Source organism: Pelophylax lessonae (genome assembly GCF_965119305.1).
Source record: "Pelophylax lessonae genome assembly, chromosome: 4".
Lineage (NCBI taxonomy): Eukaryota > Metazoa > Chordata > Amphibia > Anura > Ranidae > Pelophylax > Pelophylax lessonae.
Window position 1 is genome coordinate 635,687,267 of NC_138771.1, and position 22,432 is coordinate 635,709,698.

The 22,432-nt window shown below is 44.3% G+C and overlaps 1 protein-coding gene across 1 annotated transcript in view; it reads right to left on the reverse strand.

Annotated features, from left to right (window-relative positions):
- The window catches only part of GP1BA (glycoprotein Ib platelet subunit alpha), a 56,795-nt gene extending 34,727 nt beyond the window's left edge, over positions 1–22,068 (reverse strand). Inside the window, exons 1-3 of the mRNA XM_082256791.1 lie at positions 22,036–22,068; positions 8,168–8,676; positions 225–804 (exon numbers count right to left, since the gene is read on the reverse strand). Of these exons, the coding sequence (XP_082112917.1) occupies positions 225–804; positions 8,168–8,659 (1,072 nt within the window). The 5' untranslated portion in view covers positions 8,660–8,676; positions 22,036–22,068. The remainder of the gene's footprint in view (positions 1–224; positions 805–8,167; positions 8,677–22,035) is intronic.
- Positions 22,069–22,432: the final 364 nt, after the last annotated feature.

The window sequence follows — 22,432 nt, forward strand, 5'->3', positions numbered from 1 at the left end:
TGTTTCTTTAAGATGCTTTTGTGCTGACGAAACTGAGGCGGTACTGGGTTTCACCTTCACTGTTGTGGGAAGAATAGAAGTTGGGTGCAAAGTGGTTGTTGAAGAAATAATAGATGTTGGCACTTCTGTGGTTTGTGGAGTTGTTCTTCTTTGTTCAGTAGCTGTCATCATAGTAGTCTTAAATGTTTTTGTGGTCATTTTTCTTGTTGTCCAGGCTGGCATGGCTGTTGAAGTTGCCTTTGGCTGTTTTGCTGAAGTCGTGATTGGTGTTGTCGATCTTCTGCTTTTTGTAGTTTTAGCAACTGACGTTGGATGCTCCTCAGTGGTCAGCACAGGTGTCGTTTTTGCGAACGACACCGTTGTAGTCTTCATTGTTGTTATCCATGGTTCTGTGGTCTTGGCAGTGGTTGGCAGCGCCAGTGTGACTTTTTCACCGAGGCCCTTTCTATTACATGCATCCATATTATAGTCGAAAAGTGGGGTCCCGTCAGAGCAGAGTATACTGTACTCATCATTAGCTGGAGATCCATCAGGCAGTTTAATATAGATATTATGCCCATTTTCCTCCACCCATTCCTTAAAATAGTGGAGGGCACAGTTGCAGTTCCACGGGTTCTTGTCAAGATGCACATAACCAAGAGCATTCAGGCCATCAAAGAAATCATCTGGAATGTTTGTTAGTTTGTTTCCCGTCAAGTAAAATTTAGTGAGATGGACAAGGTTGAGAATGAGATGGCTTGGAAGTTCCCATAGCTGATTGTACGATAAATCCAGAAGGTCCAGGCTTTTCAGGTCATGAAAAACCTGTTTAAAGAAATAGAGACATTACGTTTGAGAATTTTTTTTCCAAAAAATTAATTTTACAATCAACATTTAAAAATATTTCTTTTTTTTTTTTCTCTTTTCAAACGGTTTTTATTAACCACTTTACGTCTGCTCACTGTGCAGCACAGTGGCTCGTTATCGTCTGGCGACGTAGACCTACGTCACCAGACATTCCCCTCTCTCTGCGGCGCGCGTGCGCCGCCGGAGGCTCGCTCCCGCTGTATTCAGTTACAGTGGGAGTCGGACCAGGGGAGGAGCGGCGGTGATCACCGCCGCTCTTCCCCGATCGTCGGGGATCTAGTGTGGAAATCCGCCCGCTTGTGTAAACAAAGCGGGCGGATCTCCTAAGTGACAGGCAGGGTCAGATTGCAGGGTTCAGCATAGCTGAACCTGCGATCTGTCCCTGTGTCACTCAGTCACCTCCCCCCACACACGTTAGTAAGCACCAGGCATACATTAACCCCTCCCTCTCCAATAAAAATGAACCCCTTCCCTGCCAGTGTCATTTTTACAGTAACAGTGCATATGCATAGCACTGATTACTTTAGTAATGTCACTGGTAACCCCAAAAGTGTCAAAAATGTCAGTCAAGGGTCCGATCTGTCCGCCGCAATGTCGCAGTCCTGCAAAAAAAATCGCAGATCGCCGCCATTACTCGTTAAAAAAAAAACACCAAAAATGACAGAAATCTTTCCCTTAGTTAGTAAACGCAATAACTTTTGCGCAAACCAATCAAAATACGCTTATTGCGATTTTTTTTTACCAAAAATATGTAGCAGAAAACAAATTGGCCTAAAATGTTAAAAAAAAATTTTGGGGGGGGGGGGGGGGATTTCATATAAAAAAATGTGAAAAATATTGTTATTTTTTCAAAATTGTCGCTCTTTTTTTGTTTATAGCGCAAAAAATAAAAATTGCACAGGTGATCAAATACCACCAAAAGAAAGCTCTATTTGTGGGGAAAAAAAGGACGTCAATTTAATTTGGGTACAGCGTAGCACGACCGCGAAATTGTCCGTTAAATTAACGCAGTGCTGAATCGCAAAATATGGCCGGTTCAGGAATGGGGTAAAACCTTCCGGTCTTAAAGCGGTTAAAAATACGCTCATTGAGAATTTTTTTGTCAAAGACATGTAGCTAAATACATTTTGGCCTAAATATATGACAAAAATTGAATACATTGGATATTTTTTAACTGTCAAAGTAGAAAAATATTGTTATTTTTTCAAAATTGTCGCATTTTTTTATTAATATCGCAAAAAATAAAAATTGCAGAGATGATCAAATACCACCAAAAGAAAGCTCTGTTTGTGGGAAAAAAAAGGACGTAAATTTAGTTTGGGTACGGCATTGCATGACTGCGCAATTGTCCGTTAAAGTCGCACAGTGCCGAATCGCAAAAAGTGGCCCAGACGTAAGACAGCAAAATCCTCCGGTGGTAAAGTGGTTATGAACGCAGTACAAAGCAATACCAATAAACAATAAAGGTACTTAACAGAAGTGTACACGTCAAAATGACATAATTAACATCTAGCAGTAGCATAACAAACAGATTCAGGAATAGGAAAGGGGCAAGCTGGGCGCCCCCCGGCATACAAGTACAAAGGATAGTCACATTGTACAAGGGCGGCTGGGAGTAAGGCAAAAAGGGAGGCAGTAGTACAGCAAAAGTCGGTGGTCCAGCCATAATAGGTAAATAAAGTAGGTAGTGGTAAACTCAAGGCAATATGGGGGAGAAGAAAAAGAAGAGAGTAAGGGGGGCAAGAAGGAAAGTGGGGGGAAAAGAAGGGCAAAACAGTAGAGGGGGGACGTGTTGGGGAGAAAGGGTGCCCGGAGAGGGTCCCGAGCCACTTAAAGCTGAGTTCCGGGCACAGAAACATTTTTTCAATGAACATACCCCCGGGACAGTCAGGGCTAGTACATTCCACAATGGCTAGCCTCTGATCTGTCCCGGTTCTTCGGTACCTGCAAGAAGAAATGCTCACTTATAAAATTTCTTCCACAGCGTTGCCATCTCTGTTGTGGGCAGCTGAAGCCAGCGCCATCCTCTTCCGCGTCTTCTTCTCCCAGAATGCGCCTTCACCGGCCCCTCTCGTCACTTTCGGTGCATCGCCGCATTCCTACACAGCTTCTGGGCATGCCCAGAATCTGTTTAGCAGGGAATGCGGCGTCGCACCGGAAGTGACGATTGGGGCCGGTGCCGTTGCATTGATTCCTGGGAGCGATGACGTTCAGCTCCCAGGAATCATTGCAAACCGGAAGAGATGGCGCAGGCCGTGGCCACAGAGGGAGGAAGTGGAAGAAAGGTGAGTATTTCTTTCTACAATTACAAGGTAAGTAAAAAAAAAAAAAATCCTAACTATCCAATTCCTTTTCAGGTGAAGCAAAGCAAGCGGATGGCCACAAAATCGATTAGGTCGATTTTGTGCCCGGAACTCCGCTTTAAGGAGGCTCAGATTTACAAAACCGGAAGAGTATCGGTGACCAGAGGTCAAGCTAGTACAAGGGATTCGTCAAAGCCTAACGGTAGACAGTTGTTAATCCACGGTTTCCAGAGGTTTTTGTAAGTTTATCCAGCAGGATAGCTTCAGTTTTAGCATGTATCATAGCTTGAATGACTCTACTTTTCTTAAACATATTTCTTAATTCAGTCACTACAGAAACATGGACTGAATCTACCTAAATATAGATCAATTATTTTTGCTTGGCAACTCATTTTGTGATATCTTAGTAGATGCCAGTATTTGAACTAAAGGTGGAAGGAGATGACACATGGGCCAATTATTGGCCTTGTAATAATTTTATACCTTCTCTGCCAATAATTGACTGTATCTTTAATTTATCAGGGTTATCTGGCCTTTATCTGGGTTGTGTTGCAGATAAATGTTCAGATGTGTGATGGTTTCAATTGAAGATTTAGAAATACAAGGCTGCAATGGCACACGGATTCTGTTTTGTTGAATCTACTTCTGCTGGCCCTCACATGCTATGGGAGATCCCGACCTTAGCTAAATGCCTGTATTGATCCAATTTGGCACATTAGTTTAGATGGCAGTTTAGATTACAGCCAAACAGAAGTACGAAACGACCCACTCTAGAAAAGTAGGGCCGGGTTATTCCCACCTAAAACATATTTTATCTTTTGGAACCTATGAGATTAAACCTCCCCATCAAAGCTTGGGCTGGTGTTGGGCTTTATTTGACATTGTTACATTCAGGGCTTTTTTTCCTCAGAAAATAGGTACAGGAACTTAGCCACGAACCCCCAAAACTCCCCTCCTCCCCCCCCACACACCACACACACCCTCCAAACCGCACCAAATAGTGGGTGTGGTCAAATTTCAATAACAGTGGGAGGGGCTTAAAGGGGCATAAAATACAAGGAGTGTATTATGTACAGAATGCAGAGTTCGGGGGGGGGGGTTGCACACAGAGTGCAGAGCAGTGTTGCCAACCCCCGAGAGGGAAATTTACTGGCAGAACGTCCAAAATTTACGGACGGCACCAATTTTTTACTGGCAGTGCAAAAATGTACATAAACAGGCTGTTTTCAGTGCTAAACCGTGCAAATATCAATACTTAAACTATAAACATGTAGATAGAGCTATTAGCAACGTGTTTAGGTTAAACAAAAGTCAAAAACCATATTTCTCCATTAACATGAAGATCAGGTTAATATAACCCAGCCAGCACAGCGTTCCCCCATATATCAGAGTCCACTGCATTCTCCTTTACATCAGAGTTCCCTTTTAAATCAGGGTCCGCAGAGTTCCCTCTTCGCACTGTAAGGGGAGAATCCTGCAGACTCTGATGTAAAGGGGAACGCCAGGAACTCTGATGTGGGGGGCAATCTTGTGACCAGAGACCACCTTACACAGTGGAGTGAATACATTAAGATATGGGGGGGGGGGGTTACTAATATAGAGGGATCTTTATATCAGTGCCCCCTTACATCAGTGACCCCCCCCCCCATCAGACTGGTCTGGCGGCTCTGTCACTGACCTCCTCTCAGGTGCACTGTGCAGGGCTCAGTCAGATGGCCCCTGTCTCCACTCCGCAGGCCCCGCACATCTGACTTCTCCTGTGACCCCCCATCCTGGCAGCGCTCTCACTCTTGACTCCTCTCCAGAGTCCAGACTCCCCTGCAGACATGATAAAAGACAAGAGATGGTCAAAGACTGCGGACATGGTAAAGGAGGTGGTCAGAGACTGCGGACATGGTACAGGAGGTGGTCAGAGACTGCGGACATGGTACAGGAGGTGGTCAGAGACTGCGGACATGGTACAGGAGGTGGTCAGAGACTGCGGACATGGTACAGGAGGTGGTCAGAGACTGCGGACATGGTACAGGAGGTGGTCAGAGACTGCGGACATGGTACAGGAGGTGGTCAGAGACTGCGGACATGGTACAGGGGGTGGTCAGAGACTGCGGACATGGTAAAGGGGGTGGTCAGAGACTGCGGACATGGTAAAGGGGGTGGTCAGAGACTGTGGACATGGTAAAGGGGGTGGTCAGGGACTGAGGACATGGTAAAGGGGGTGGTCAGGGACTGCGGACATGGTACAGAGGGGTGGTCAGGGACTGCGGACATGGTACAGAGGGGTGGTCAGGGACTGCGGACATGGTACAGAGGGGGGGTCAGGGACTGCGGACATGGTACAGAGGGGGGGTCAGGGACTGCGGACATGGTACAGAGGGGGGGTCAGGGACTGCGGACATGGTACAGAGGGGGGGTCAGGGACTGCGGACATGGTACAGAGGGGGGGTCAGGGACTGCGGACATGGTACAGAGGGGGGGTCAGGGACTGCGGACATGGTACAGAGGGGGGGTCAGGGACTGCGGACATGGTACAGAGGGGTGGTCAGGGACTGTGTACATGGTACAGGAGATGGTCAGAGCTCTCCACATGAGTGTCCTCCTCCTAAGTCCCCTTCACCTCTCCACAGCCACAAACATCAGTGACATTACTAGTGCAGAGTGAAGCTGTGACACTGCCTGTGGAGAGGTGAAGGGGGCACAGGAGCAGGACACTGATGTCCTCTGCCCCCTGACTCATCTCTCTACTCCAGTCTGCTCCTGCTAGCTGTCGGAGGCTCGGAGCCCCAGCACTTACCAGTCCTCTGCCTCGGCTGTCAGTCTGTGACTGCTCTGTCCACTCCACCAGGCATCCATTTAGCGGCAGCATCTCCTAGTCCACTCCAGATAGAGTGACTCTGCATGGCCGGTGCGGCGGCGGCGGCGGCGGGAAAACTTAAATTATGGCAGGGGCGGGGGCGGACTTAGGGGCGGGCGCAGGCGGGCAGTGCAGTGACACTCGTCCAACGAACAATGCGAGTCTGGCAGTCTGCATCGCTGCGAGTGCGAGAGTCGAGAGAAGAACTCGGCATCTCCGGAACTGCGCGCCGCGCATGCGCAGTTCTGACAGTGCCGCCACCGCAGTAGATTTACGGGCACTTTTCTCCTGCTACGGGCATTTACGGGCAGGAGAAAAGTGCCCTTTTTTTACGGGCTGTCCGTAAATCTACGGGCGGTTGGCAACACTGGTGCAGAGTTCAGGAGTGCGCTATGTACATAGTGCAGAGTTTAGGGGTGCGCTACACACACAATGCAGAGTTCAGCCTTCTTCCACAGCTGCTTACCTCTGTATTTCCATCCACATCCTGTTTTCACCCCTCTTCAGCTCTGACCTCTGCATGCAACCCCCTCTCCACTTCCCCATCTTCTCCCCACCTCTTTAAAAGCTCCACTATCTTCCACGTGTCTTACATTTGTTGCTGTATTAAGCTGAAGCACCCAGGTGGCTCTAATACTCCCGCACACTGTATTTGGCTCTGCTTCTCTCACACTCAGAGACATCATCCAGTGAGGGTGTTGGCATCTACACTGCACCCGGGCACCTGCATCCCCCTGTCCCCATCCTGCACTCAGTGGGAGACACTCAGTGTATCAGATCTGGGGGAGCCGTTGGGAGACAAGCTCTCACTTGTAAACACTGAAGCCGGACTTCTGTGTTTACAAGTAAAAGTGATGAATAGGGAACAGAGGGCCTGAGCCAGAGGTGGTGGAACCGAGTTCCACCAAGTTCCAGCTGAAAAAAGCCCTGGTTACATTACATTACTTTAACCACTTGCCGACTGCCGCACGACTATTTACGTCGGCAGTCAGCCCCTCACAGGCAGAGCGACGTAGGGCTACGTCGCTAGCCTGTAAGGGTGTGGGGAGCGAGTGCGCGCCACCGGAGGCGCGCTCCCGCTCGGTCACGGACCCCCCCGCGCAGGTGCCCGGCGGACCTGATGTCCGCTGGGCACTCGTGATCGTCCTTGATAGCGGGAGAAAGGCAGGCGGCTAGTGTAAACAAAGCCGCCTGTCAGTTCTCCCTGTGTAAGAATGGTGATCAAACGGTTCTACTATGTAGGACCGTTGATCACTGTTCTTACACACACAGCCACAGCCAATCACAGTTATAAGCACACCCCTAGGACACACTTAACCCCTCTCTCTCCAATACAGTTAACTCCTTCACTGCCAGTGTCATTTTTACAGTAACAGTGCATATGTATAGCACTGATTACTGCAGTAATGTCACTGGTACCCCCAAAAGTGTCAAAAATGTCAGTCAAGGGTCTGATCTGTCCACCCCAATGTCGCAGTCCCGCAAAAAAAAAATCGCAGATCGCCACCATTACGCGTTAAAAAAAAAAAACAACAAAAATGACAAAAATCTTTCCCTTTGTTAGTAAACGCAATAACTTTTGCGCAAACCAATCAAAATACGCTTTTTGCAATTTTTTTTACCAAACATATGGTAAAAAAAAAATTGGCCTAAAATGTTAAAAAATTTTGATTTTTACATTTTTTTTGGGGAATTTCATATAAAAAAATTTGAAAAATATTGTTATTTTTGCAAAATTGACGCTCTTTTTTTGTTTATAGCGCATGATCAAAAAATCGCACAGGTGATCAAATACCACCAAAAGAAAGATCTATTTGTGGGGAAAAAAGGACGCCAAATTCGTTTAGGTACAGCGTCGCACGACCGTGCAATTGTCCGTTAAAATCACGCAGTGCCGAATTGCAAAATACCCCCTGGTCAGGAAGGGGGTAAAATCTTCCGGGGCTTAAGTGGTTAAAGTACAAGTTCACTTTCTGTTCCCTCCTGGGACACTTCCCTATGTTGGCCCCTGCAAAACACATTAAATATTCATTCAGCAGAAAACTATGCACTTCGAAACAGAAGACTTGCAATGTTTCATAATTGACAGGTTCACTTTACTGTGACATGTATGTAATCATGAAAAAACAAAGGTTAGGGTCAGCAAATTATAAAAATACGTTAGCACCTCTTCTGAAAGTGAGTTGATGGTATTTTTCTGGAGCTCCAACACCTTCAGGCTATTCAGCCCTTTGAACGCTGAGTCAGGAATGGTAGAAATTTGATTGTTGGACAGGTCTAGCCTGGTTAAGCTGGACAGTTGGGACAGATCTGGAATACTCTTGAATGAGTTATTGGCCAGATTTAATTCTTTTAACATAATCGGAAGGTCCACCTTAAAACTAGTCAAAGCATTGTGTGATAAGTCCAGATCCACCAACTGTTTCATCCCTTTGAAGGTGGAGGTAGAGATGGCCTTCAGGTTATTAAAACTCAGGATAAGAATGCCGGTATCTTGGGGTATCTCCTTCATGGGGACGCTGGTTAAAGCAAGTCGAACACAAGACGTCTCTTTCATGCTCTTACTTTGATTATCCTCTGTGACACAGGAAGAGGAGACTTGGTTGGCAAAAAGGAGGCCAAAGATCCCAAAATAAAACACAGGACTCGTGGAAACCATAGTGAGGCTGAAGCGGGCTAAAAAAGGAAGGGAAAAATAGACTATGTTAATGATTATAATAAATATCTTTTTAAAGCTAAAAACTCTAGCACACAATCTCCAAGGGACCATTTACGCTTTGGCACTGTGTTAGCGCATGCCAATGTGTGTTGCCTTAACCACTTAAGCCCCGGAGGATTTGGCTGCTAAAAGACCAGGGGGTATTTTGTGATTCGGCACTGCGTGACTTTAACGGACAATTGCGCGGTCGTGCGACGCTGTACCTAAACTAATTTGACGTCCTTTTTTTCCCACAAACAGAGCTTTCTTTTGGTGGTATTTGATCACCTGTGCGATTTTTTGATCATGCGCTATAAACAAAAAAAGAGCGTCAATTTTGCAAAAATAACAATATTTTTCACATTTTTTTATATGAAATTCCCCCCCAAAAAAAGTAAAAATCTAAATTTTTTAACATTTTCGGCCAATTTGTTTTATGCTACATATGTTTGGTAAAAAAAAAAATCGCAAAAAGCGTATTTTGATTGGTTTGCGCAAAAGTTATCGCGTTTACTAACAAAGGGAAAGATTTTTGTCATTTTTGTTGTTTTTTTTTTAACGCATAATGGCGGTGATCTGCGATTTTTTTTGCGGTACTGCGACATTGGGGCGGACAGATCAGACCCTTGACTGACATTTTTGACACTTTTGGGGTTACCAGTGACATTTCTACAGTAATCAGTGCTATATACAGTATATGCACTGTTACTGTAAAATTACACTGGCAGTGAAGGGGCTAACTTTATTTGAGAGGGAGGGGCTGTGTGTGTCCCTAGGGGCGTGATTCTAACTGTGATTGGCTGTGGCTTGAGCTGTAGGAACAATGATCAACAGTCCTACATAGTAGAACCGTATGATCAGTGTTTCTACACAGGGGAGAATGACAGGCGGCTTGTTTACACTAGACGCCTGCCTTTCTCCCTCTCCCCGACGATCGCAGAGTGACATGCGCGGGGAGGACCGTGACCGTGCGGGAGCGGGAGCGCGCCGCCGGCGGCGCGTGCTCGCTCCCCAGAGCCTCACAGGCCAGTGACGTACCGATACGTCACTCTGCCTGTGAGGGGCTGACCGCCGCAGTATATGTACTTGCGGCGGTCAGCAAGCGGTTAAAGCAACCCATTCATTTACAACCCCAATTCCAAAAAGGTTGGGACGCGGTGTAAAATCTATATAAAAACAGAATGCAATGTTTTGCAAAGATTGGAGATAGAGCTGCCATTAATCAAAGGAGTGCCAACCCCATCCACATCCATAAATTGAATAGTAAGAAAAAATGGGAATCTCACTGTGAATGGGACAAAAACCACAGTGGATTAGGGACCGTAGGACTTTATAGGATTGGGTATGGCAAAAGTAAGCACATATGAATGTAAAAACATTCAAATATTTATTAATATATAAAAACATGAAGAAATAGTCACATTAACTGGTTTGGCATTGATGGATAATACATTAAATCAGGATACAATCATGAAAGATCATATAAGAATACATAGTCATAACAAATCATATGGTTTGACGCGTTTCGCCAATTTATTATGAGGTGGCTTCCTCAGGAACCAATATGGTTGATTGATGTATCCTTTAGTCACAAAAGAAAAAAACATGTAAAGAGATATTCAAATAAATAGTATATATTTAAATTTAAAGTAATATGTGCTTTATATCTAGCAAGACACAAGCACTACTAAGATTTGCATGCTCACCCAACGAATCAAAAATAGTTAGCGTTGAGATCTATGGTGTCAAATCGACCAATGCATAAGAGGCAGAAATCCCCCCTGGAATGACCCTTGAGGGGGTCAAAGATGCCTGTAAGGCATTGTGGATATGACCAACTCCATATCGTTCCTAAGGTTATAGTGATATCGGCAAATTAGAAGAGATTTGCAAATCTCAATAACCCATATTTTATTCACAATAGAAAATAAAAAACACGTCAAAACATAAACTGAGAAAATTGACTATTTTAACCACTTCCGGACCGTCCACCGTGTATTTACGTCAGTATTTTGACGGTAAATACCAGGTTATGGCAGCAGTCATAACCCCGGTATTTTTTTATACAGCTGTCGATCCAGAATCTAATAAAAGTGGTCCCGAACTTGCCACGGGATGACTTTTATGAACAGCACAAAAGGTGCCCCCCCCGCTTCCTGGTCGTTTTCCGGAGCCGTTGGTAGCAGCAAAAATAATCCGATCCTGTGCAGTGATGGGCAGGAAGTCGGATGAGGGCAAGTTTGCGCCACTCAACTCTATGCCCCTGGAGGACCGGAGCGACGTCAAACGTTACTTCCGCCTAACGGCCTTATTTATTTATTTTTGCTTTTAAGTGTAAAATGAGAGATCTGAGGTCTTTTTGACCCCAGATCTCACATTAAAGAGGACCTCTCATGCTTATTTATTTTACAAGAGATGTTTACATTCCTTGTAATAGAAATAAAAGTGGTCAAAAAATGTTTTTTTAAAGGGACAGTGTAAAAATAAAATATAAAAAGGAAAATAAATGAGAAAAATTTTTTTAAAGCGCCCCGTCCCTCAGAGATTACGCGCAGAAGCGAACGCATGCGCAAGTCACACCCACATATGTAAACGGTGTAAAAACCACACATGTTAGGTATCGCCCAGATCATTACAGCGAGAGCAATAATTCTAGAACAAGACCTCCTCTGTAACTCTAAACAGGTAACCTGCAAAAATTTTTTAAAGCGTCGCCTATGGAGATTTTTATCCTATGTCAGAAATAGGCTTGGTCCTTAACCAGTTCTGGACCGGAAGGATTTGCCCTCTTAATGACCAGGCCATTTTTTGCGATTCGGCACTGCATTACTTTAACTGACAATTGCGCGGTCGTGCAGCACTGTATCAAAATAAAATTGATGTCCTTTTTTCCCCACAAATAGAGCTTTCTTTTGGTGGTATTTGATCCCCTGTGCTGTTTTTATTTTTTTGCGCTATAAACAAAAAAAGCGACAATTCTGAAAAAAAAATAAAAATAAAATAATTTTCACATTCTGCTATATAACATTCCCCCCCCCCCCCAAAAAAAAAAAAAAAAATTAAAAATCCAATTTTTTCATCATTTTAGGTTAATTTGTATTCTGCTACATATTTTTGGTTTGTGCAAAAATAATCGCGTCTACAAACTAGGGGAAAGATTTATGTCATTTTTATTTATTTATTTATTTTTACTAGTAATGGCGGCGATCAGTGATTTTTTAGCGGGACTGCGACATTGTGGTAGACAGATCGGACCCCCACTTGACCTTTTTGACACTTTTGGAGGGACCTGTGACATTACTACAGTAATCAGTGCTAAAAATATGCACTGTTACTGTAATAATGACACTGGCAGGGAAGGGGTTAACTCAGGGGTGATCAAGGGGTTAAATGTGAGCCTAGGGGAGTGGTTACTAACTGTGGGGGGAGGGGCTTGTGAAATTATCATAGAGATCTGTGATCCTTTATAGAAGGATCACAGGCGCTCTGTGATCATGTGATCCAGATCTCTCACAGCCGGACACGATCGCGGGTGGCCGCCGGCAATCGCGGCCGCTGGCCCCATGCATCGGCAACCCTGCTGAATAGTGGGGGGCACGCTCGCCCCTCAGCACCACGAGCGGGCGGGCGGCAAGTGGTTAAATGGTTAAGAAAAAAATAAGGTCATTTTGAAATTGATGGCAGCAACACATTTTAGAATAGTTTGGACAGGGCAACAAAAAGTTAGCAACGTGCAGGAGTTTTGGTGTGCTTTCAGAAGGTGCACCACACCCGCTAGATATAATAGTCAAACGTGCAGCGCTATACAGGTGATAGATAAAAATAATCATTCAAATAGAAAATTAATAGAAATAATGAAAGTCCATATACAAGAGTCCCAGGTGAAAAGCATGAAGATTTCCAAGGCGGTGTATGCAATCCGAATGGACACCAAATCCCAACACCGACAGAGGAAGAAATGCTAATATGCGCTCACCAGAAAAGGTGGACCCAAAATATCATACGACAAATGGGACAGATGGGCTCATACAGATGGATCTTCCACTAGATACTGAAGTTCCAGTTGTTCCAGTTTGCAATCACCGGATGAGAGTAACAAGATGGAAATAAACTCATTCCCTAAGTGACAAGTAAGGAATAATCCAAAACAGAGCAAACATAGTGTAAAACCGCTTTAAAATTGATTAAAAAACAAAAAGGGGTACACTTACAAAGGACCAGGAACTTAGGCAGCATGTACAAGACAAACAAAGCAGGCAGTCTTTGGCACGGTCCTAGCTGTTTGCCCCAGACAGCACCCACAGACCCCCACAACCACAGCCCAGGGTTGTCAGGAGGAGACCCTTGTCCCCATCAACATGAGGACAAGGTGCTTTGAGTGGCACCCCAAAGCACCCTCCCCATGTTAAGGGCAAGCGGCATTGTATGGTTCAAGAGGGGGGCTGCTCGCTCAACCCCCCCCTTTCCTGGCCTGCCAGGCTGCATTCTCGGATAAGGGTCTGGTTTGGTTTTTTGGTTGGACCCCAAGCCGTTTTTTTTTTTAAGTTTTGGCTTGGAGTTCCCCTTAAAATCTTTACCAGACCCAAAGGGCCTGGTATATATTTTTTGGGGGGGTTCCCCTTCGCCACTTAAATACAGGGCACTTTCACCCCCTTCCTGCCTGTACCAATTTTCAGCTTTCACTGCTCATTGCCGTCTATAGGAAATCTTGGTCAGTTTGACAAGGCATTGCTCCCGAATTAAAAGTGACAGGGACACCAAACTTGGGGAGCACCGAGAGGGGGCCCAGGACTACAATATATCCATACATTTTAAAAGTGGTGTGAGCCTGTACACTACACTGACTACACTATCCACTAACTACCTGCCTAATCTCCATTGTCACACACTACACACAGCTGCCATATAAGCAGCTTTAGATAGTGTGGGGTGTGGAATTACCCCCGAGCCATGATTGGCTAAAGGCACCCTGCCTTTGGCCAATCATGGCTCTGACAGGACATTGGGCTGTGATTGGCCAAAGCATGCAGGTCAGGTGCATGCTTTGGCCAATCACCAGCATTTAATGCACTGCGATCTCACAGTGCATTAAGGGGCGCTTGTCGGCAGGTGAACTTCCCACCGAGCCCGGGTGTTCGTGTCTTCAGCTTACATTCGACTCAAACATCCAGCCCATCACTAGCAGGGACAGGGAAGCTGTTCCGAGTTGATAGGAAGATGGATAGAGCAAAATACAGGGAAATCTTAGAAGAAAACTAGTTAGAGTCTGCAAAAGACTTGAGACTGAGGCGGAGGTTCACCTTCCAGCAGGACAACGACCCTAAACATACAGCCAGAGCTACAATAGAATGGTTTAGATCAAAGCATTTTCATGTGTTAGAATGGCCCAGTCAAAGTCCAGACCTAAATCACATTGAGAATCTGTGGCAAGACTTGAAAATTGCTGTTCACAGATGTTCTCCATCCAATCTGACAGAGCTTGAGATATTTTGCAAAGAAGAATGGGCAAAAATGTCACTCTCTGGATGTGCAAAGCTGGTAGAGACATCCCCAAAAACACTTGCAGCTGTAATTGCAGGGAAAGGCGGTTCAACAAAGTATTGACTAAGAGGGGCTGAATACAAATGCACGCCACACTTTTCACATATTTGTAGCACCCTCCTAGGTAGGTGCTGGTGAGAGAGTATAGTTTTGAGCTCTGTCTGCTTACCAGAGGAGCTGCAGGTAAATCTATATTGTATATTCCGTCATCCGCAGCCTTCCTGTCCTCCTCTGTCCTCTCTCCCTGCCTGTCTGCCCTTGTGTCAGTGCCCCCCCCCCCTTCCTCTCTTGTTGCTGTAGTTTCATTTAAAGTTTTATATCCTGTCTACAGTCTGTTTAATAATCCTGTGTGCCCCTGTGTATCTGTTTTATAAAAATAAGCTATTCTTCAAGTTTTTAGAGCGCCACTCGCCGCTAACGTGACCCGCTGCCTCTCTCCTCCTCTCCCCCTCCCCTCCTGACTGACATCAGTGAGGAATCCTCGACCCCGCCCACTGTAAGCAGCTGTCAGACGGGGAGAAGAGAGAGTCGACGGGTCACATGAGTGGCACTCGGCCCTCTGAAAACTGGTAAAGAACGGCTTATTTTTTTCAGACACAGACACAGGGGTACACAGGATTGTTAACCTCCCTGGCGGTATGATTATGTCAGGAATTACATACCAAAAGCGGTACAATTCTTTTCATGGAAATTTGGCGTTATGTATTATAGGCCTACAATTCTTAGTAATTACTGACTTAAACCTGACCAAAACAAGAGTCTAGTAGACATCCCAGATGTGATAAATTTGAAACACAAACACGTGAATTATAATCGAATCAATAATATTATTTTATTATTTAATATATAATATATATAATAAAATTATATTATTGATTAGATTATAATTCATGCATTATATATTATATATAGATATATGTGTGTGTGCATATATATATATATATATATATATATATATATACATATATATATATATATATGCATACATATATATATATATATATATATATATATATATATATATATATGCATATATATATATATACCGGTGTGTGTGTGTGTGTGTGTATATATATATATATATATATATATATATATATATATATATATATGCATGCATATATATATATATATATATATATGCATGCATATATATATATATATATATATATATATATATATATATATACATATATATACAGTGGGTACGGAAAGTATTCAGACCCCCTTAAATTTTTCACTCTTTGTTATATTGCAGCCATTTGCTAAAATCATTTAGGTTCATTCTTCTTCCTCATGAATGTACACATAGCACCCCATACTGACAGAAAAACACAGAATTGTTGACATTGTTGCAGATTTATTAAAAAAGAAAAACTGAAATATCACATGGTCCTAAGTATTCAGACCCTTTGCTGTGACACTCATATATTTAACTCAGGTGCTTTCCATTTCTTCTGATCATCCTTGAGATGGTTCTACACCTTCATTTGAGTCCAGCTGTGTTTGATTATACTGATTGGACTTGATTAGGAAAGCCACACACCTGTCTATATAAGACCTTCCAGATCACAATGCATGTCAGAGCAAATGAGAATCATGAGGTCAAAGGAACTGCCTGAAGAGCTCAGAGACAGAATTGTGGCAAGGCACAGATCTGGCCAAGGTTACAAAAAGATTTCTGCTGCACTTAAGGTTCCTAAGAGCACAGTGGCCTCCATAATCCTCAAATGGAAGACGTTTGGGACGACCAGAATCCTACCTAGAGCTGGCCGTCCGGCCAAACTGAGCTATCGGGGGAGAAGAGCCTTGGTGAGAGAGGTAAAGAAGAACCCAAAGATCACTGTGGCTGAGCTCCAGAGATGCAGTCAGGAGATGGGAGAAAGTTGTAGAAAGTCAACCATCACTGCAGCCCTCCACCAGTCGGGGCTTTATGGCAGAGTGGCCCGACGGAAGCCTCTCCTCAGTGTAAGACACATGAAAGCCCGCATGGAGTTTGCTAAAAAACACCTGAAGGACTCCAAGATGGTGAGAAATAAGATTCTCTGGTCTGATGAGACCAAAATAGAACTTTCTGGCCTTAATTCTAAGCGGTATGTGTGGAGAAAACCAGGCACTGCTCATCACCTGTCCAATACAGTCCCAACAGTGAAGCATGGTGGTGGCAGCATCATGCTGTGGGGGTGTTTTTCAGCTGCAGGGACAGGACGACTGGTTGCAATCGAGGGAAAGATGAATGCGGCCAAGTACAGGGATATCCTGGACAAAAACCTTCTCCAGAGTGCTCTGGACCTCAGACTGGGCCGAAGGTTTACCTTCCAACAAGACAATGACCCTAAGCACACAGCTAAAATAACGAAGGAGTGGCTTCACAACAACTCCGTGACTGTTCTTGAATGGCCCAGCCAGAGCCCTGACTTAAACCCAATTGAGCATCTCTGGAGAGACCTAAAAATGGCTGTCCACCAACGTTTACCATCCAACCTGACAGAACTGGAGAGGATCTGCAAGGAGGAATGGCAGAGGATCCCCAAATCCAGGTGTGAAAGACTTGTTGCATCTTTCCCAAAAAGACTCCTGGCTGTATTAGATCAAAAGGGGGCTTCTACTAAATACTGAGCAAAGGGTCTGAATACTTAGGACCATGTGATATTTCAGTTTTTCTTTTTTAATAAATCTGCAACAATGTCAACAATTCTGTGTTTTTCTGTCAGTATGGGGTGCTATGTTTACATTCATGAGGAAGAAGAATGAACTTAAATGATTTTAGCAAATGGCTGCAATATAACAAAGAGTGAAAAATTTAAGGGGGTCTGAATACTTTCCGTACCCACTGTATATGCATATATATATATATATATATATATATATATATATATAATATAAAATGTGTTTTGTGCAACGTTTTTTTTTTTTTTAATTTCCCTCCCTAGTTCCGCTCCCATGCAGCATTGCTGCTGCAGGGAACGGAACTAGGAAGTGATCAGAGCGACGGAGACCGACAGACGAGCGGCGGGACTCTCGGCTGGCGGTCACAGCAATGAGAGATCATCGCTGGATCGCCAGGATAAGGTAAGAGAACACCGCTGCGCTCTCTGCAATCCACCCCGAGCGTGACTCGGGGTTACCGCTCCTGATATGAAAAACCAACCCCGAGCTCGGGATTACCGCTAAGGAGGTTAAACAGACCAGACAAGATGCTATAAAGTGGCTTAACAACCACTTGAAAGGGGAAGTTGAGATTCCAGGGGGGGCATTTGCCCCCTCCTTGCCCCTACCTGTGGATGCCCATGTTTATCATCAATGCATTAACTTGCATATATTCATTTTGATGGCCTTTATTTAATATTATGTTACCTAAGGGGATAGCACGCCTAATTTCATATTGTATAGAGAGAAAATAGTCTAGTAACATGATTTTGCCCCCCATTTGCACAGCACGGATGTATTTGCTGTTTCTTAGTACAAATAGTTCTGCAATTAGAGTATTTGATAAACACAACCCTAAGTTTATCCAAAGCCAAAAACAGAAATGTAATATATTGCAGCTTACCAGTCCACAGATGTGTTGGCTAGATCCGTTTTCTCCCTTTTTTTTTTTAAATGTGGCAGTCCAAAAAATACACCTCCTGTCTTAGAAAAAAGCGGTGCAGCAGGAAAAAGCTCAAGTATCTTTTTTCTTTTTTAGCACATCTTACTTTCTGCATTTTGAAAGCCATTACCAGCAAATGGCGCTGAAAGTGCTGCACGTGTTTTTTGCACATTTGGTGAATGTATGTGGAATCGTAGGGTTCTGAGTATGTTCACGCGCTACACAAGTGTGTAGCCTCAGAAATTCCATCTTTATTTGATAATTTTTTGATGGAGCGTGTAAATTGGGTGTCATGCTTCACCAAATCCGCTCCTTTTTCCTCACTGGACTTTGTTATAAAGTACCTAGCCCTATATATTGTAGACCCCTGGTGTCCCTCCTTATTCCTCTTTTCTTGAGGACGCAGGGTTCCTGACGGCTTTCTTCATATTTCTTATCCCTCAGACCTTTCACTTATTTTGTTGCCTGTTTCCGGACTTGTCGATCTTAGCAATATCTTATGTAAGTGAGGTCTCCAGAACTGGACACATAATTCTAAATGAGGTCTAACTAAAGATCTATAAAGAAAAATCTGGACCTCCTTCCTCCTGCTGGTGACCCCTCTAGTGATAACTAAAGATCTATATAGAGGAATCAGGACCTCCTTCCTCCTGCTGGTGATCCCTCTAGTGATAACTAAAGATCTATATAGAGGAATCAGGACCTCCTTCCTCCTGCTGGTGATCCCTCTAGTAATAATTAAGGATCTTTATAGAGGAATCAGGACCTCCTTCCTCCTGCTGGTGATCCCTCTAGTGATAACTAAAGATCTATATAGAGAAATCAGGACCTCCTTCCTCCTGCTGGTGACCCCTCTAGTGATATAAAGATCTATATAGAGGAATCAGGACCTCCTCCCTCCTGCTGGTGACCCCTCTAGTGATATAAAGATCTATATAGAGGAATCAGGACCTCCTTCCTCCTGCTGGTGACCCCTGTAATGATAACTAAAGATCTATATAGAGGAATCAGGACCTCCTTCCTCCTGCTGGTGATCCCTCTAGTGATATAAAGATCTATATAGAGAAATCAGGACCTCCTTCCTCCTGCTGGTGAAGGGCCGGCAGCAGCAGATTCTGTATTTCCCTCAGCACAAGTTTCCCTTTGGATTCTACTTTTACTGACCTCTTTTTCTGAGAAAGCTTTTTGCATCTGCGACGAGCCAGAACCACAGGGGCGACACGTGAGGTGCACGGTGGGCCGATGAGAGACAGCAATGATACAGTTCATCGGTTTACTCACGGTTAGCAGAAAGCCTCCCTGGGCTGGTCGCACAGTGAAGAGGAAGACAGCACGAAATCCTCCGGGGCACGCTCTGTGATAGGGAAATGCCAGCCAAGATGGTGGTTGAGGTGCCCGTGATGACAGGGGTGTTTAGAGTGCTTGTGGTGGCTGGGTCCCTTGATGGTATTTGTCGTGACGCCAGTACCGTTAATGGTGGTACAACCAGTTGTGATAGCAATAGTGAAGAATGAGGTAGACAGTGGTAGGATACAACTCACAACTTTTACTGTGACTGGTTTTGATTGCAGCATAAACATCCAGATAGAATACAGTCTCTGGGTAAATAGAGGAATTCTGCTTATCCACTGTTAATAGGTTTTAGTAATGCTGGACTCAGGCTGTGGTTCAGTATAATGCTCACTTGTTTCTGATCCCTTTAGAATCCAGTGAAATTTGGTGAGGTTGCCAGTGGCTAAGGAATCCTTCACCTTTATTCTCAAAGGTCAGTTGCTGCCGTTTGGTGGCTTTTACCCTTTGATTTTAGCAGTTCCAATTTGTCCCTTCTTAGGACTGACCTTCACTAACCTCTACATTCTGCATTCTTCTCTGTACACTCACTTCCTGAACTGAACACTGACCACAGATAAACCTGAGCTGGGATAGATATCCCGGAGTGGTGCTATCCCCATCTTGTGGTGGGAAGTATGAAGCACACTTGACCAGCCTATGAACAGGGATTAAACAGGTGTAGCAATGCACATGCAAAATATAGCAATGACAAAGAAATAATACATTTGCAGTTCCCACGTGTCCTGAGTGGGACGCTGCACATCCACTATATCTCTTCCAGCACAAGGCTCCTCTAATAAATTTAAAGGGGGCCTGTCAGGTTAGAAATATGTGAGCTTCTACTGCTAACTTGCCCCAGTGTCTATCATCCAAATCTGTCTCCTTCAGCCATTTAAAATCAAGAGGGGAATGAGAGAAAGAAAGACCACTACAAGCCATTTGCATCAGCCCATTTTAACAATAGTTAAAGCTGCCAGACTGAAGTTATTGAAGCCATCAAGGGAACTCCAAACTCCCCGGCCTTGCATCAGCTATTTCACGGAACATTCCATGTGTTCCCAAGGCACCTGGATATGATCCCTACAAACCTGCACATTTGAGACTTTGTTTGTCTCCACCAAGCACAGTAGAAAGATGCAAAGATAAAACAACATACTTAGTATTTGGGAAAAGGGGAAGCTAATTCAAAAGAATTTAAGGTGGGACACACTTGAAAATTGTAGCCAAAATATTTTATAAATGCAGCCCAACTTCCAAAGGACTCAAAGCAGTCCCATGGCAGGACCCCCTCACCCCTTTATTATGGCTGCAACCAGGGCTTTTTTTCAGCGGGAACGCGGGGAATGCAGTTCCGGCACCTTCAGCACAGACAGTATCTTATGGCAAGGATTGCTGGGGTGTGCTGGAGGGTCTATTGATGCTGGCTCCTGGGAATCTATTGTCACTTGGGGGCATCTATTTTTGTGTGGGGTCTATTGTTGCTGGGTAGGTCTATTGTTGCTGGCAGGGGTTTTATGTTGCCTGAAGGATCTATTGTTAAGGGAGAGGTCTGTTGTTGCTTGCTGCTGGAGGATCTATTGATGATGGCTGCTAGGAGATCTGTTGTTGCTGGTGGGGTCTATTTTTGCTGGGAAGGGTATTTTGTTGCGGGGAGTACATTGTTGCTGGGTGGCAGGTCTTTTGTTGTGTGGGGGAATCTATTGTTGCTGGGGTCTATTGTTGCTGGCTGCTAGAGGATCTATTAATGCTGGCTGCTAGGAGATGTGTTGTTGCTGGCGGGATCTGTTTTTGCTGGGGTACATCATTGCTGGGGGGCAGGTCTGTTATTGTGTGGGGGATCTATGGTTGCTGGGGTGGGGTCTATCAAATTCCATACAAATTACTTAGTAGCAAAAAACGATACCTGGTTCTGTATTCTCTAAAAAGGGTGATACTGGGAAGGTGGGTAGGGGGCGGAGCCAAGAGACAGTGCTCAGAGGTGGGTAGGGAGCAGAGGTGAAGGGTGACTCAGAAGGGGGGAGTTCTTGCACCTATTCTCTGAGAAAAAAAGCCCTGGCTGCAACAGATGTGCAGACCCAGGAACATAACGCGAATACAAGTATCTCACCAAAGGAATCCCCAAAGGATGCATTAAATAGGTGAAAGTTTGTGAACACCTGACCACCACACCTATACGAGCTTGTTGGATGTCCTATTCCAAAACCATGACCATAAATATGGAGTTGGCAGCCCTTTATGCCTCCAATCTTCTGGTTAGCTTTACACACCTGGCAATTAGGATAAATGGGTACTGGACCATTACAGCTTGTTGGACATCACATTCCAAAATCCTGGGTCAAATTATCAAGCTGACCTCTCCCCCCTTTGCAGCTATAATTGCCTCCACTCTTCTGGGAAGGCTTTCAACAGGATTTTCGAGTGTGTCTGTGAGAATTTGTGCCCATTCAGCCAAAAGAACATCTGAGATATCCGTACAGCAAACTTATCAAGCCGTGTCTTTATGGAGCTGGCTTTGTACACAGGGACATAGTCATGGTGGAAGAGAAAGGGACCTTCCCTAAACTGTAACCACGAGGTTGGAAGAGCACAATTGGATACACCTGGATTCAATCATTTTGAGGCGTGCCCAAGTACTTTTGACCTTAAAGTGTAGTAGGTGTGATGGTCCGGTGTCCATGAAAATTTGGCCGTATAGTTTAGGAATTTTCTTTATTTTTAATATTTAATTTTTAATATTTAAATTTATCATTCTAACATTTACCTAAAATGAAATATCACTTTTGAGTGGTTGACGCTTAAAAACAATAAATAAATAAATAAATCAATAAAGCAATTTACAATTCAAATGAGTAGTGCATCGATAGGTACTCACCTCCCTGAGAGAATGCTATGAAGTATCTGATGGTCCTTCCTCTACTCCTCTATGGTTTTCATATATGGCGTCGTGTCTTATTTTGACTTCCATCTGTTTCCTGAACCTAGTTTCACTTCATACATAGTGGGGGGGGGGGTAAAAGTTTAGTCCTGTGGCATTGCTTAATAGCTTAACAAAAACACATATCTCTGGCCTTATCACAGAAATGTTATTATACTGCACATACTAAGTATTTACTGCTACTCTAGTACAGTGGTCCTCAACTCCGGTCCTCGGGGCCCACTAAGAGGCCAGATTTTAAGTATTACCTTGGGGAGATGCAGACTAGAATACTGCAATCACTGAGCAGCAAATGAGATCTCCTGTGACGTATTTCAGTTTTCTTGCAAACCTG